This window comes from Perca flavescens, chromosome 2 (genome assembly GCF_004354835.1).
Source record: "Perca flavescens isolate YP-PL-M2 chromosome 2, PFLA_1.0, whole genome shotgun sequence".
Taxonomy (NCBI): Eukaryota; Metazoa; Chordata; class Actinopteri; order Perciformes; family Percidae; genus Perca; species Perca flavescens.
The window spans coordinates 19,227,892-19,243,160 of record NC_041332.1 but is presented as its reverse complement, the minus strand read 5'-3'; the positions used below and the strand labels follow the sequence as shown (position 1 = coordinate 19,243,160).

Below are 15,269 nucleotides of genomic sequence, written 5' to 3'. Positions count from 1 at the left end.
ATATTTACCCATCCATCCATCCATCCATCCATCCATCCATCTTCGTTTGCTTATCCGGTGTCGGGTCGCGGGGGAGCAAGCAGGGGACCCCAAACTTCCCTTTCCCGATGTGAATTCCCAGGCCAGGTTGGAGATATAATCCCTCCACCTAGTCCTGGGTCTTCCCCGAGGCCTCCTCCCAGTGAACACCTCCCTAGGGAGGCGCCCAGGGGCATCCTTACCAGATGCCCGAACCACCTGGCTCCTTTCGACGCAATCAGCGGCTCTATTAGCTCCTCACGGATGACTGAACCCTATCTCTAAGGGAGACGCCAGCCACCCTCCTGAGGAAACCCATTTCGGCCGCTTGTACCCTGGATCTCGTTCTTTCGGTCATGATTCATGACCATAGGTGAGGGTAGGAACGAAAACTGACCGGTAGATCGAGAGCTTTGCCTTCTGGCTCATTCTCTTTCGTCACAACGGTGCGATAGATTGAATGCAATACCGCACCCGCTGCGCCGATTCTCCGACCAATCTCCCGCTCCATTGTCCCCTCACTCGCGAACAAAACCCCAAGGTACTTGAACTCCTTCACTTGGGGTAAGATATTTACCCAGTGAAATTTAAAAATGTAGTATCAGGATTACTTTTAAAAATGACTATCAGGAGATTTTAATGTTGAAACATTCTACTTTAAAGGACACCGAATCTTTCCAAAATGCATGTGTATGTACTAAAGGAGCATGCTGAAAAGTTTATATTAAAGAATAAAAGAAAAGGATTCATTCCCAACCTAAATTTCTTCACACAGTTTAATATAATTAGGAGCATGGCTGCTACACGTGACCTGTGAACCATTTGTATTCTACATACTAACTGTAAGCAGGAGTTGAGTATGTAGTGTATTGACAGCGGTAAAAAGTAACTGAATTAAGAATACTAAAGTGCCACAGTGCCAGTAAAGTTCGGAAGAAGTTTGGAAGTTCATTTTAAATTTGAATACAGCAAAATACAGACCAGAGCTATTGTCATTGACCTTGATTTATGTTGATTTTGTCAGAAGACCTCACAATTATAAAATAAGAATTTTATCCCACTCTTCACCAGATGTTAGCTATGATGCAGTTCTGTTGTTAACCAACGGAAAATAGGACAAAGAGGAGGAGATTTAGCCTTTTTATATAGTTTCACTGTGACAGAGGTCTCTAAAAAAACAACCTGGAAACGCTAATGTGGATGCCATAAGCCTGATATACATATATATATATATATATAGTACGTACACCAAATGGACGCAGGATACTTAAGGCAGCCATCATATTTTCACGTACCTGTAGTTAACAGCAAGTATATCTCTGGCTAGACTGTAAGTGGACGGAAATAGTTTTCACACTTAAATGCTATTTGAAAATTTAGCCACTTTAGTATTCTAAGTTTTACTCCTCATGATTAAACTGATCAATTTTGCCAAAATCTGTGAAGTGCTCTTTCAATTGCAAATTTGGCAACTTGGCAGAACTGGCTACATTGCACACAGGGCGGTAGGTGGAGGATAGGGGCCCAAAACCAAACTTTGCCCTGCGTCTTTCTACCAGGATAATCCAGCTATGGTTTATATCACAGAAGTACAGACAATACAAGCATCAATGTCAATTTTAAATAAATTCACACAGTTTATTGTAATAAGGAGCTGTTACACTAAAAACTGAATATCAACAGGTGGTCAGTAGCGCCTGTAACTAAATCAGCTGTGTTAGGCTGGTTCACAAACAGCCAACCATCTGGCTTGCTTTCTTCCGTTTGGGATTTGATGTAAGTAACGTTGCATTGTACATTGAGTGTGTGCTGGTGCCATTGTAGAAAAATGCACAATTCAGCATTTTCCTGAATAGACATAAAGAAAGGCTTCAACTGAAAGCTGTCGATTATCGATATCTGGATACACAGCGTGTGGTGTATGTATCCCACAGCCTGTCCTTCACTCAGACACTATATAAAGGTCATAATAGAACTGGCAGTGTTGTTATTATCGCCTGTTGTGACAGAGGCGGGGCACGCGGTGATTGGACGTGACGAGCCCCCCCTGTGTCACGATGCTTCAGTTTTGTGCGTACGCGCAGGCGCAGCGACCCCTCTCTTCTGATATTTTATTTACTCCCGAAACCCAAGATGGCTCCTGTGAATGTCTCGGTCCCATAGCAAATTGAGGATGCAAGTAGCTGTCGTAAATACAACTTTTCCCCGACCGTCGCATCCCCTGGAGTTCAATTCGTATGGTGCGGAGGAGGCCGTAACATCCGTCTAGGCATTGAGCAGCCGTCGGAGCTTCGCGAAACCTTCTTCAATCCACCAATTTGGAGTAGTTTCGCGAAGTAACGTTAGCTCTTCTCCTCGCTGTCTGTCCGGAGAGAGGTTCAGGCAGCTCATCCAAATGGCCGAACCGAGAAAAGTGCAGTTTGTCACCCTCTCGGCCTTCGCAGCTGGAGCAGCCGCGGAGTCTAGGAAACGCCGGCTGGAGGATGAGGCCGACTCCAACTTCGGTGCAGCCGGGGAGATCGAGGCAGCGACCGGGGCAGGGGGTGCTGCCAGCAACGGTCGTCTCGGCAAAACCGGCGACAGGGACACGGCTGTAGCTGAGAAGAGGGCGACGGTGCGGCTCAACCTGTCCCTACCCGAGCCTGACGACCGCTCCTCCGCCGAGTTTAATTACGGCGAAATCATCCAAAACCTCCAGGTAGGATCTCCTAGTTTGACTAACATTACCAGGCCGGGTGAGTGTGGTCCTGGAGTTCATTTTATTTGCTCTTGCAAGTGTTTGAATGGACTTGTCATTGCTAAGTAAGAGGGGGGGAAGTGCACCTTGTCCTTCCGTGGACTGGCGTGGTTGAAACTGACCATTAGTACGACTCAACACAAAAGACAGCAGCAGTTTTTTGACCACGCAGCCAGCCAGTCCACTCTGTGCGTTGCAACTTCAGCCGCGCTCTATCAAAGTGTAACGTTAGCTTTTTTTATAGAGGGACCTCTTCTTTTTAAACATGTAGAGATAAAGCTTATCTCGTGCTGCTTGCTACCTGTGTCCTGTTCACGCAGGCTTGCCCAGCAACAGCACAGCCATTACAGCACTTGGAAATGCCACATGCAGTTTGGCCCTCTGGCTGCGGGTGATAGATGATAGAGCATTGCTGATGGAAGTACCAGGATGTAGCATGGGAACAAGGCAAATGTCAAAGCTGAGAGATCTAGAAGCTAGCCTCATTTTGATACTGTGCAGTTTGGGACAATCCAGTTTTTGCTATTATGTTTTAGATTACAAATTGGGGGGGGGGATGAAGTTTGCAAACTACAGTATAATTAAATATTTCAGTATATTTTCTGTATTTTAGTACAGAAGGTGGCCATGCCAGCACCATGTTTAGCCCTTTATTTGTTTGTTTTTGTTTTGGATTCAATTGTTTTCAGTTTGCTGGAATATTGGGATAATGTAGGCTATTTATATTTTAACGATTTGGACTTTTATTCTAGGTTTGAACATAGTCAGGTTGTGTTCCAGTTTGAGGGCCCAAGGCACTGAAACGGTCTAAGCAAAGCTCTGACATCTGATTATTCCTGTTCATTATCTTTAATATGAATGTTTTTCACCATTTGTTCCAGGCAAAGAATAATCCTCCAAGTCTGACTTCAGCCCACAATCCCAACGAGCCCTTCGACGATGACGAGAGAGAGCGGCTCCAGGTTGAGGCCCTGGCAAAAAAGTTTGAAAATAAATATGTGAGTTTTTCATTTGAAGTGTTTCTAATTTGATCATCTTAGAATTATAGCCTGACTGATACTGGATTTTTGAGGCCGATACCAATATTGATATTTGAGTTTCAGAAATCCCACAATGATATAGCACCCGATGAACACAAAACAAACAAACATGAGCGGGACATTTCACAGATAAAAAAAATAAACTCTGGGAGACGATCAATGTTGGTGACACTGTTTTTATATATATATATATATATATATATATATATATATATATATTATCTCTATCTCTTTGGTATTTCTGTACTGCAATTTCTTGATACTTATTGTCAAACACATACAACAATACCACTATCTACAATAACCTAATATCGCTGATATATTGATTAAAATTACTGTTTGTTTGTTAAGTAACTTGGTATAGTCAAGTAAATTGAATTTATATATTCCAAGTAGAACAACAGGTGACACCCTTTTATCCTTAGATCTGTGGGAAAGAGGGAGTAAGGGACAAACTTCAGGAGAGACAGTTATGCATAATGATTAGTGATATTTTTAGTCACTTATTGACTGTTGCAATAGCTTGACTGAAATGGGATATTTGAGGCCGATATTTGAGAATTTAAAGTATCCACTAACCATGCAATGTCTGATTTTATTTTTACATTAACGCATACTATAAACATTTTTTAATAGAGTTCCCTTCTTTGTTGTTTTGTTTTTAAAGAATGGTGACTGAGATCTGTACTAAGTGACATTTTACAGTAAAAAAATAACCTAGTCAGTGCTCTCCAGTCGCCAGATTATGTAATGGAGAAAATGATTCTGAATGACCTGAACAAATCTTTGGCTTTTCTGTAGTGCAATTTATTTCTTCTTATTGGCCAACATATATGCAAATAAGAATATATCTGTAAGAAGCATGATTTCAATTTAATCAGTCAGGCTCTAGTTGCCCATAATGCCCATAAAACAGCCACGTGGAGAAAGTGAGGACATTTTGTAAATCCTTACTCTAAAAAGAGGCCATTTTAAGATTAAGGTTAGAATAAATGTGAGGACTTTTCATGTGAATCAAAATTAAAACTTTATATTATGTCATATTTTTAAATTATTTTTCAGGGTAACACAGAGAAGAAGAAGAAGAAGGACAGAATGCAAGATTTGATTGATATAGGCTTTGGCTACGACGAGACAGACCCCTTTATTGACAACTCAGAAGCTGTGAGTGTCCCTTACTTTATTAATAAAGAGGTGATTTTTCACCTACGTTTTTTTGTTTTTTCAAGGATGTCACTTTCATTTAGTCAGATGTCTCCCTTTTTAGTCTTTATAATAACATTGCACATGGTTCTCTTCTCCCTTATTATCTTCTGATCAATTTGCTGTCATCGTCACATTCCTGAACTGCTGTTCTTGTGTTTTGTTGAGGTAGACTTTATTCCTCTGTGGTTAAATATTTATTTCCTGGCTTGATGTTTCAGTACCGTGCATTCAGTGGCACTTCTAAAGATAGACGCTTATCCCTTTTTAAAACCAACCTGAGACTACGGTCTAAAATCATCCTCATGACTCATGCATACAACGTACGTGCTGCTTGTGTCCACACAGGGACATGTCATTGTTTTTGTTTGATAGTGTTGGTTGCTCAGTATTCAGTGGATATCACTCTCTGTCTGACTGTAATAGCTAGACTTATGCTCTTTTTATGGAGTCTCTGCCAATATATGATATTTGTTTTGTTGTTTTGATAGCTGTCCTCTGCACTCACAAATTGTCAGCGCCTGTTTGACCCTTTTTTCCCTTTTTGTTTTTACATGTTCCGTGATGGAAAAGTGTTTCATCTGTGGCCTGGAGGGATTCATTTTTTTTGTGATTTATTTATTTTGATGCACGTCATCCGTTTTCACTGACCAACATAAGAGACCAGGCTTATTTGTAAAATGTTACCAAGAAACATTATCACAAAATCCACTTTTGTTGTGTAAGAGGATTTACTGTTTTCTCTGATGTTATAGCACAAACCATTTTCTTTTGTTATGTTTCTCAGTATGATGAGCTGGTGCCTGCCTCTTTAACTACAAAGCTTGGGGGATTTTACATCAACACTGGCACGCTGCAGTTCAGAGCGACCTCTGACTCCGAGGGTGAGGAGGACAAGGTGAGAATACCATAACCCGTTCATAACGGGAACATGAAGTAATTATTGTTATACAGTGTTTGAAAATCACTTTCAGGCCTCGGAAATGTTTTTATTTTGTTCAGTTTATTTGACATTGTGAAAAACTGCTTGAAAGTACATACTAACAAAAAAAGATGATGTGGATGACACAAAGTCCAAGACTTTATAATTCTTGATGTAAAACTAGCAAAGATGCAGGAATGCAGGTAGCCTAGCAACATTATACTACCAACAAGTCAATACATTGCATACTTATGTTATCACCATTGAAATCACTCTTAAGTCAATACCTCAGAAAATAAATTGCATACAATAACAAAAACTTGGATGATATGCTTATACCTTCAAATTGTTGCTATTCTGTAATTAATAGCTGCTTATATTTTGATATGCAAAGGTAACTTATTCCAATCATTTGCACTACATAACCTAAAGGATCAAGTATCAATGTTGGAAATATGTAAAAGAAAAATAAAGATGTTTTTCATACTAGTGGCATGGGTCTAGGGGTGGCAATGTCAATTGGTCCAGACTGAAATATCTCAACAACTATTGGATGGTTTGGCACGTTTTTACAGACATTCATGGTGCGTTGGAAGATAAATCCCAATGACTTTGGTGATCCCTTGACTTTTCCTGCCTTGCTAATTGGCATGCTAACATGCTAAACAAAAATGGTGACCATAGTAAACCTTCTATCTAATTAACATCAGCATGTTAGCATTGTCACTGTGCGCATGTTAGCATGCTGGCATTAGTATTTAGCTTAATACACCCATGTGTGTTAGTACAGCCTCACAGAGCTGCTCATGTCTTGTTTTTATAGCACTGCTGATAAAGAAAATTCTTGATCAGCCTGTGCCAAGTTCAGTGAGGCAAAACACAGTTGGACACTGGACAAATGGCGGTGTAGACAATTGTAATGTGTCATAGTAAAAGTTATAAATGATATGTTTTAATTTGACTTTAAGAAGTGTGATACCAAACCATGCTTTATTCGGTAGTAAGGTTTCCTGGAGAAGAGTTGTGTGACATGTATATATTTTGGTAAATATTACTAGGATTTTGCTTGTCCCTTTCTCCGTGCAACATATGACACAGCAGGATCTCAACGGGCACATGAATGTCCTCCCAACAGGAGCTTGAGTTTCATTAGTTTTAGTGATTCGTGATGTAGACGTTATTCAAGTCACTCAACTCACACACACACACACACACACACACACACACACACACACACACACACACACACACACACACACACACACACACACACACACACACACACACACAAACAAACCGAAGCACAGTGTGTGTTCCATCGATTTTTACTGTGCACTGTCATCTTCTGCTTATTTGAGTTAAGGAGTTTATGTTCTCTTGTTTCAGAAGCTGAATGACAACAAGGAACAGGTGATTAAGAAGAGAAAAAAGAAGGAAGTGAACAATCTGGAAGAGAAGGCAAAGAAGAACAGAGGACCTCAACAAGGGTGAGAATCATGGCAGTATAATATTACTGTCTGTGTTTATTTTTGTGGTTGTCTTGTCCAAGTTAGTTAATGTAAAGGGTTTTTAGGTTTATGTTAATTAAAAGCTAAATACAAGTAAATGGCTCCTGAGTAGCTAGCAAGCTGCCTAATCCATCGTCAGGAGGCCATTACTTTCCACAAATCTGTAAACTAGACCTATAACAAAATCTCCCACTTAGTCAAATTATTCATTACCGTTAAGCCAAGTTATTTAAAAAAAGTGTCACACAGACACTTATGTAAATGGACGTTTCTCCACTGTGATTGAAAAGTTAACCTTTTACACACCAATTGGGCCACTGTGAATATGTGATGACGCATTTGTCCACTTTTTACAGTGCTTATAATCCACCACCCTGTGTGACATTATACTCCTGTGCTTTTCTGCGGATGCTCTTTTGCATCTATCAGGAGGCAGGGATGCTGACTGTGAATTGCTCTTAGTTGGTGTGACAAGCCAACCACCTTCCAGGAAACACTCCATGATCCATGTTCAGATACGCCCAATACTTTAACAAGCTGCTATTGCCATTGTGCCATTATAAAACAGATTATGTTTATGTGTTCGTGTGTGTGTCAGATCTTTCAGAACAGACTGCAAGTTAACCCCCACAGTTCCTCCTCCCACAATTCTCAGTCATCTTCTTTAGTGTGTGTTGATGGGTTTCAGTTATTCTTCACTAATACTAATAATGGGGATATCCTCTTCCTACATAGCTGTCTAGCTACATCAATGAAAAACCGTAATAGAAGAATGGCAACAAGCATGGATGCGATTGACACAGCTGTTGCTTTCAGTTGACTTACAAATACTTAATACTCTTAAATGGACACATTTATGTGATCAATGTGAAAAACGAACACCAAAATAACAATATAGCATACCTGGAGTACTTCTCAGAAAGCCGGTTTAGTGAAAACTCTGAGTTTGTTAACCCTGAGATGAGGGAAACTCTGGGTTTTCTGTTTCAAAAAGGTAGGTTAATCAAACCTAAGAGAGAGGGGGAACTCCAGCCTGTTTCAGAAAGAGAGGTAACTTAACCTCAGAGTCAGTTACTATGGTAACTGAGTCTGTGAACCTAACCTGGTCGGGAACAGGTTTTCTTCAATAAACCTTGAGTTTCTCTCAGTCTCCTCCCTCTCACACAGCGCTCTTTCATTTCCTCAGTCAGTCAGTCTGTATCAGGAGCATGTTAGCGCAGTTTGTTATCTGCATGAATTTTTTATCAAAACATGGCATTTCTTTTTGTCGACAATCGCGTTGATGAAGAAGCTGTATTACTTCACAGGAATTTAAACATACGTCAGGAGATGATATTGTGGCCCCGACTAGATGCATTTTCATTTCCAGATAACTACCTATTTGAGCAGTTAGTTTTTCTTCACAGTCCATTAGATATGTAGGCTTACATAACCTTATCCGTCCACATATCACTAACGTCACCCAGTGTGGACATGCTCTTACATCCCAGCATATTCTTTGTGTCACATTACATTTTTTGCAAACGGCAGTTTTCTTTACAACATTTTTAAAGTTTTTGTGGTGTTCCCTGGACACAAACCAGTACGAGCCATTTAAAAAAAAAAGTTCCACAGTATTTCAGGTGAATGATGTAAACCCTTTGAAATAAAAGATTATGAATTATAATTCTGTTAATGATGGTGCAAAACCTTAGCCTCGTGAGACCGTCCTGATCTCGCGAGCTCCAGTTTTCCACTCGCAGATCAGTCTGGCCTCTTGAGGCAGAGAAAATTTGGAGCCGTTAACCAAACGACCGGGCCAATCAGCGTTGGTTTTGAGGTGGGTTAGGTGGTGATAGACCGATGGTTTATCCAATCAGCTAACCAGTATTATCAGCCAGCGGTAGCCCTAATTCTGTTAGCCGCTCGCTAATGCTTTTTTTCTCTTGGATCCTTCTTTTGGAATATGGTCCGGGAACCTGAAATGGTGCCTTTTATTCCTAAATTCTCGTTACACAAATGGCAAATATCCTTTACCGACATGTTGCTTGCATGCTGAGCTTACGAGCTATGCTTTGCCTGCAGCAGCAGGGGCGGGCTTGTGGTTGTATTTTCATAAGCTTTGTGGATCTGATTGGTTGATTTGGCCCATCTATCACCAACATAGGTGATAGACAGATGGTTCATCCAATCAAATAACCAGTATTCCGCCCCTTCCCAAAAGTTCTCCAACGGAAAGTTCCCAGATGGATATGCCGAGCAAATGCGAAGCGATCCATCTGGCGGAGTCAGGTTAGCAAAGCCTCAGAATGGGATTAGTAGGCCTAGTATGTTTTCGCCCGCAGGATTGCACCTAGGCCTAGATGAAATAGATTATAGGTTCAATACCATTTCACCAGTAATATTATACTTGTGATTAAATATGAAATCGATACAGTATATCAGAACTCTGGGACACTGTGGCATGTATACAGTTTATCGAGGTTTCTGATCATTCTCTGTTGGTACAGAACATGGCGACTGAGATGTTGACACATCAAGACACAACTGCTCATAGATTATCAAAAATTCTTAACTGGGTTTCTTATGTTTCATGTAAACAGTCATATGCTGAATAATCAAATAATAATCAATAGCCTGGATGCTAAAGTTTATGTAAGCATACTCAATGTCAGGCTGAATGAATGAAGGGAAACTAAATACTGATGCAGTCGGAGGCATTGTATTGCCTTTCATTTAAAACATCAAAGCATTTTGCTAAGAACAAGGCATTGCTGTACTTTCCTCCAACAGCGTGACAGTCCTCAATCTCCACCGGCCAGAGAAGAAGAAGAGGAAGAAGCTGATGAAGGACTCGCTGTACCTGGCGGCCATGCTCCGCCGCTTCACCCGGGAGAAGGAGGAGATGAGGAAACGACAACCGAACATGGCTGACCCCGGCCTGGCAGGAGGTGTGGCTAACAAGCCCCACTCCACCAACTCAACAAACCACCTGTTAGCCTCTAACTCCACCCACTCACAAGGCAACACAGCCAGCAACGACTTCTCACTGGCAGACCTCACCTCGGACCCCGCTGTAATGTCACTGCTGGGCTCGGCCAATGAGAAGGAGCTGCAGGATCTCCTAGGCGACCTGGACTTTAGCGTGTTGGACACTGACCAGCAGCACGTCATGGTGGCGGCCAGGGAGAATGGCATTCTGGGAGTAGGTGTTCCGGCCCCTAAAGCAGCAGCAGGTGGAGGTGGCCAAGGGCGAGGCCTGGGTTCTTCCAGCGGACTGTTTTCTCCGCCTCCGCTGCCTGATGGGCTGCCTGCTCCTCTTATTAAACGCATCGAGGACCTGCGGGCGGTGAGTCAACTGTAGCCTGTGTATGGGCAGCTGCAATTACATGTAAAGCCCCTTTACTTAAATTAACCACAAATGCCCATCAGCTCAGGAAGTGGCACAAAATATTTATTGTTATTGTTTAGTCCAACGAGAATAGTCTATTTTCAAGCATTGGAGGAACATGGCTCCAAGCTGAACCCTGATGGAACTAAAACAGCAGGGTTGGCATCACTGCCTTTTTAAAGAAGTTCTTATTTTCTTGTTGCTTTTATATTTTTGCAGCCACAGAGTCCATCCGTAGCATAGAATTGTTCTTGGTAACAATGTAAAGAGAGGCAATTGAAAACTATGACTCAAGTGAAGTATACAGAGGTGAAGAAGAGAAGAGTGAGGAGGAGGAGGAGGAGGGAGGCAGAAAAATGAATAAAGAAATAATTTTTTTTTTGGTTGCTTTTAAAGATGTGGGTAAAGCTTAAGAGATTCAACTTTAGTGAAGAGTATTTTCTTATAGGAAGTGCATTAAAGGAACTGTCACTTAGGTCACTTGACCCCGAGATAAAATTGTCACTTTTTAGTTTTTTTTGGTTTATTTTTCTTAGCTGGTCGTCACACACGCTTGCAAAAAAATAGTTAATCATGAGCAATGTTTGTCAAGACTGCAACTGCTTATATGTTATAAATGGACAGGTAAACAACAGAAAAGAGGCATTTTGTACCTGACTATCATGGGAGGATAGTTATTGTATGGCTGCTATGTTTTTTTGTTTTTTTTATTGAGGGAAATGACAAACTACAGAGCAGAACAGAAGCACAACACATGCTGTTGTAATAAGCTCCTACTTTCTAAATGATCAGGCCAATAGAGACACTCACTTTTTAATGTTGTCTAAACCATACACCTTACACAGACCAGAAGATCCTTGATGGTTCCTGTGATCAACAGGTGGACTTAACAGTAGTTTATCTTTTTAATTCATGCTAAAATGACTCCTGAAATATCTGGTTGTTTAGTCTGAGTTCAGTAGACCGTTTTCACACCAGCCAAAGAAAAGCATCCATAGAAGTTTATGGTTTAAATTAGAGTCAGGTGAAGGTCAGTTTCAAGTAGAGGAGGAAATGTGTTTCTGTTGGTACAAAGTCCTCAAAGGCACCACATCACAGATATATGTATTTTGTACTGTATGGAACAGTGCAGTTGGTATGCTGACTCAGTCTTTTCTCACACAGGCCTCGCGGCAGTTTGATCAAGAGGGCAGGAAGAAATTTTTCACCTTGGACATGAATAACATTCTCCTGGAGTGAGTAGGACAGCTTTTAAGTCACTGTCAGCCAAATCCCAGCTCACTTTCCTCCTCCCTTTCAGTGTTTTCTCACTCCTTTTCAGCAGATTTCCCTTGACACCTCTCCTGTTGTCTTTAAGTGTTTTGCTTTCTCTCTGTCTCTCATTGTCTGTGTTAGTGGCATTCTTCGCATTTCCATTCCTCTCTTGTTGCAGCAACTGTATGTTCACCCTCCTTTCATTCTGTGCAACTGCTCTTTATTCTTCTGCATTAATCGACCATCTCATTTTTATTCTGTCTTTCTGTATCCCATCATGTTTTTCTACCTTCACCGCCATAACCGTCCATCTTCTTGATCTTTTGACTTCTTCTGCATTTCACAATCATGACTATTTCTCCCTCCTCTTCCTCCTCTCAGCATTGAGCTGCAGGTCCAGGAGCAACCTCCCGAGGTGCGTTCAGGCATCTACTCGCACATGGAGGCATTTGTGCCGTGCAACAAAGAAGCCCTCCTCAAGCGCCTGAAGAAGCTCAGTCTCAACATCCAGGTGAGTGAGGCTTATCTGTGGAGGAAGTGAGAAATCCCCTCGGTTTAAATTGATCTAGAATGTGATTCACCTTTTTGATTCCTCTGTGGTCATTAAAAGCCAGATTCAGAAAGACACTTCTGTACATGTGCACTATCAAATCTAATCACAGAATTGTTTTCTGTAAAACCTGTTCTCAGTTGAAAACACTCATTATGACCATCTAAAAATTTCAATCACAACAATAACTGCACTTCAGGATTTAGGATTCTTCAAAGAACTAATTTGTATCAAAGTCATCCAACCACATCTGAAGGCAAAAGCGGCTGTCGTAAAGAGGGGTGAGACATAATAATTGTCTAAAAGGGAATGATGGTGCACACCTTGTGAACATGGACAGTCTCCTTCAAGGCATTAAAACAGTTTCACTCAGTTGTACACATGAAAAGTGATGGTTGTAGTGGTTGTGTGAAGAATGAAAAAGGAGGATGCGAGCAGTTTAGATCCTGCGTACTTTCACACCTCTGCACACCTGGCCAATTGCTGCGTGAAGTGGGTGTACAGTTGGATTGTTGTTTACAGAACAACAATCCAACAGTTATACATTATTACAGCAACTTCTATTAATAATAACAAAGAGTCAACCTAGTAAAAGTGCAGGCTATAACCTTGTAATTAATACCTGAACTCTATTGAACATAATAAAGTGCACAGCTATTGTTTTTTAAATCTATAATAAAGAACATTGTGTCAAGCAAGAAATATGACTATAACAAATTGTCATTGTTTGACATAAAAAGAATGGGACATAAGCCATCATAAGTGCAGCCTGTAATTGCTATATATATTAAACAATATTGTATAGATGGATTAGAAGTGAAGCTGTGCTGGAACAAATTCAAGTACCTGTTCCATTTTGGACAAAATTGCAAAAATGATCTAAGACTACAAACTATGAATCTTCTAGTAGTATCTCTCACAATCTTCTGTACATCTTTGCAGTAAACAGACTTTGAGGTTGTACAAGATCTGTACCTTGTTTTTCTACTCATTTAACTACTTTCTATTTGTGTTTTTATTGGTTTTGCATCATACCAGTGATTTGTTATGGTCCCTTGTGGCTTATTTGGTGCTCATCTGTGACCACAAGATTATTTGGGGATTTTTCATAACAAACAAGTCAGGGAAGCAACAACATATTCCAAGTTTTTCCTTCAAACTGTCTGATTTTCAGCAATATTTCTGAGCATTTGAGCTGTTTTCTTCAGCTCTTGCTGATCCACTACTTTTTCCACATTATTTGTGCCTTTTCATATAGCTTTTAATCCTCGGCTATCTTCGCTGCTTCAGTTGTTAATATGCAGGGATCTAGTGCAATGAGGGCTACCACTGAAAATGGGTTTCTAAATGTCTTTTGTCATGGACCGTTAAAGTTGCATTGTTGACAAAATACATCAACATACTCCCTCACTCTCTCCCCCTTTGACTCTTCCTCTTGATGCCCCTGCTTCTTTTTTTTTCTCTCCCTCTCTACCATCCATTTTTACCTCTTCTGTGTTTCTTCCGTCATTCTTTTTCTTCTTTCCCACTGTTGCTCTCCTTCCGTCTTTTTTCCCATTCTCCTTGCTCTGACCTTAATTTTCTCCCTCAAACTTTTTTGTTCCCCCCCACTTTTCATTCCTTTTGTTCTCCCTATGTCTCGGTCTTCCTCTGTCCACCCTTTCTCTCTCTCTCTCTCACAGGATGATCGCCTACGGACGCCGCTGTTGAAGCTGAAGCTGGCAGTGTGTAGTGTGATGCCAGAGCAGATAGCCAGATACAACATGGACTGCATGGCCAAGGTTGCAAAGTAAGTAAATCGTTTTTTTGTTTCAGAAGACCGGCAAGTAAGAAACGATCGGGTGAACTTAATCCCTTGTAACTGAACACTCACACCATAAACCCACAATAATGTAGTAATCATTGTTAAGCTTATACAATAGTGTTAATTTAAGCTGTTTGTATGTAAATGTGTGCATGTTCGTCATATTACTGACTGTGTGTGTGTCCTGCAGGCAGCAGTCGGAAGAGGGGGATAAGAACGGATCAGAGGAAGAAGATGAGGAAAAGCCTGGGAAAAGGGTGATGGGCCCACGGAAGAAGTTTGTCTGGGATGATAAGCTCAGGTAAAGATCCAGGACTGTCCTGCTGGAATAGCTGGCTGGATGGTGTGCTACGTGTTTGTGATGCTGCAGGTTTGACTTTGTATCCTCACTCATTTTTCTCATAACCTGTCCATTGTCTTCATTGTTGCATATATTCTCTTGCTTTCCACTGTTGGTTTCTAATCTCACTCTCTTCACTTCATCATGAAATAAAATTAGTGATTTTGAGATGTGATTTAATATATATGCAATGTATACACCTTTTAAAGGGGTACTCCACAGAGCATTAGCAATTAGCATTGCACTCAAAATTAATGCAACAGAACCAGATATCATTTTATTATTCTACTCATTCTTCTTCCTTGTCAAAACCTGCCGCTTACATTACCCACAATACAACTCAACCACAGACAGTCTCTGGTGTGTTATGCTAGTTTCGGCTAATGTAGCCTCGAGCAGAGGAGTGGGCTATAGAGGTCTGGTAAGCTCACATCTTCACTTCAACTCCACAGCCCCAGATTTTATTTATTTTCAAACTTGCAGTCCTCTGATACAACCATCGCTGACTCAAGTGACATCACTT

The 15,269-nt window shown here is 40.9% G+C and overlaps 1 protein-coding gene across 4 annotated transcripts in view; it reads left to right on the top strand.

Annotated features, from left to right (window-relative positions):
• The first annotated feature begins 2,014 nt into the window (after positions 1–2,014).
• The window catches only part of LOC114569625 (ubinuclein-2), a 28,714-nt gene continuing 15,459 nt past the window's right edge, over positions 2,015–15,269 (top strand). For 2 of the 4 annotated variants that reach the window (XM_028599601.1, XM_028599584.1), the window contains exons 1-10: positions 2,015–2,716; positions 3,637–3,753; positions 4,858–4,959; positions 5,786–5,896; positions 7,307–7,407; positions 10,201–10,756; positions 11,963–12,033; positions 12,434–12,563; positions 14,285–14,391; positions 14,597–14,707. In XM_028599601.1, the coding sequence (XP_028455402.1) occupies positions 2,414–2,716; positions 3,637–3,753; positions 4,858–4,959; positions 5,786–5,896; positions 7,307–7,407; positions 10,201–10,756; positions 11,963–12,033; positions 12,434–12,563; positions 14,285–14,391; positions 14,597–14,707 (1,709 nt within the window). In that variant the 5' untranslated portion in view covers positions 2,015–2,413. The remainder of the gene's footprint in view (positions 2,717–3,636; positions 3,754–4,857; positions 4,960–5,785; positions 5,897–7,306; positions 7,408–10,200; positions 10,757–11,962; positions 12,034–12,433; positions 12,564–14,284; positions 14,392–14,596; positions 14,708–15,269) is intronic. The other 2 variants (XM_028599592.1, XM_028599606.1) reach the window with 2 other exon arrangements.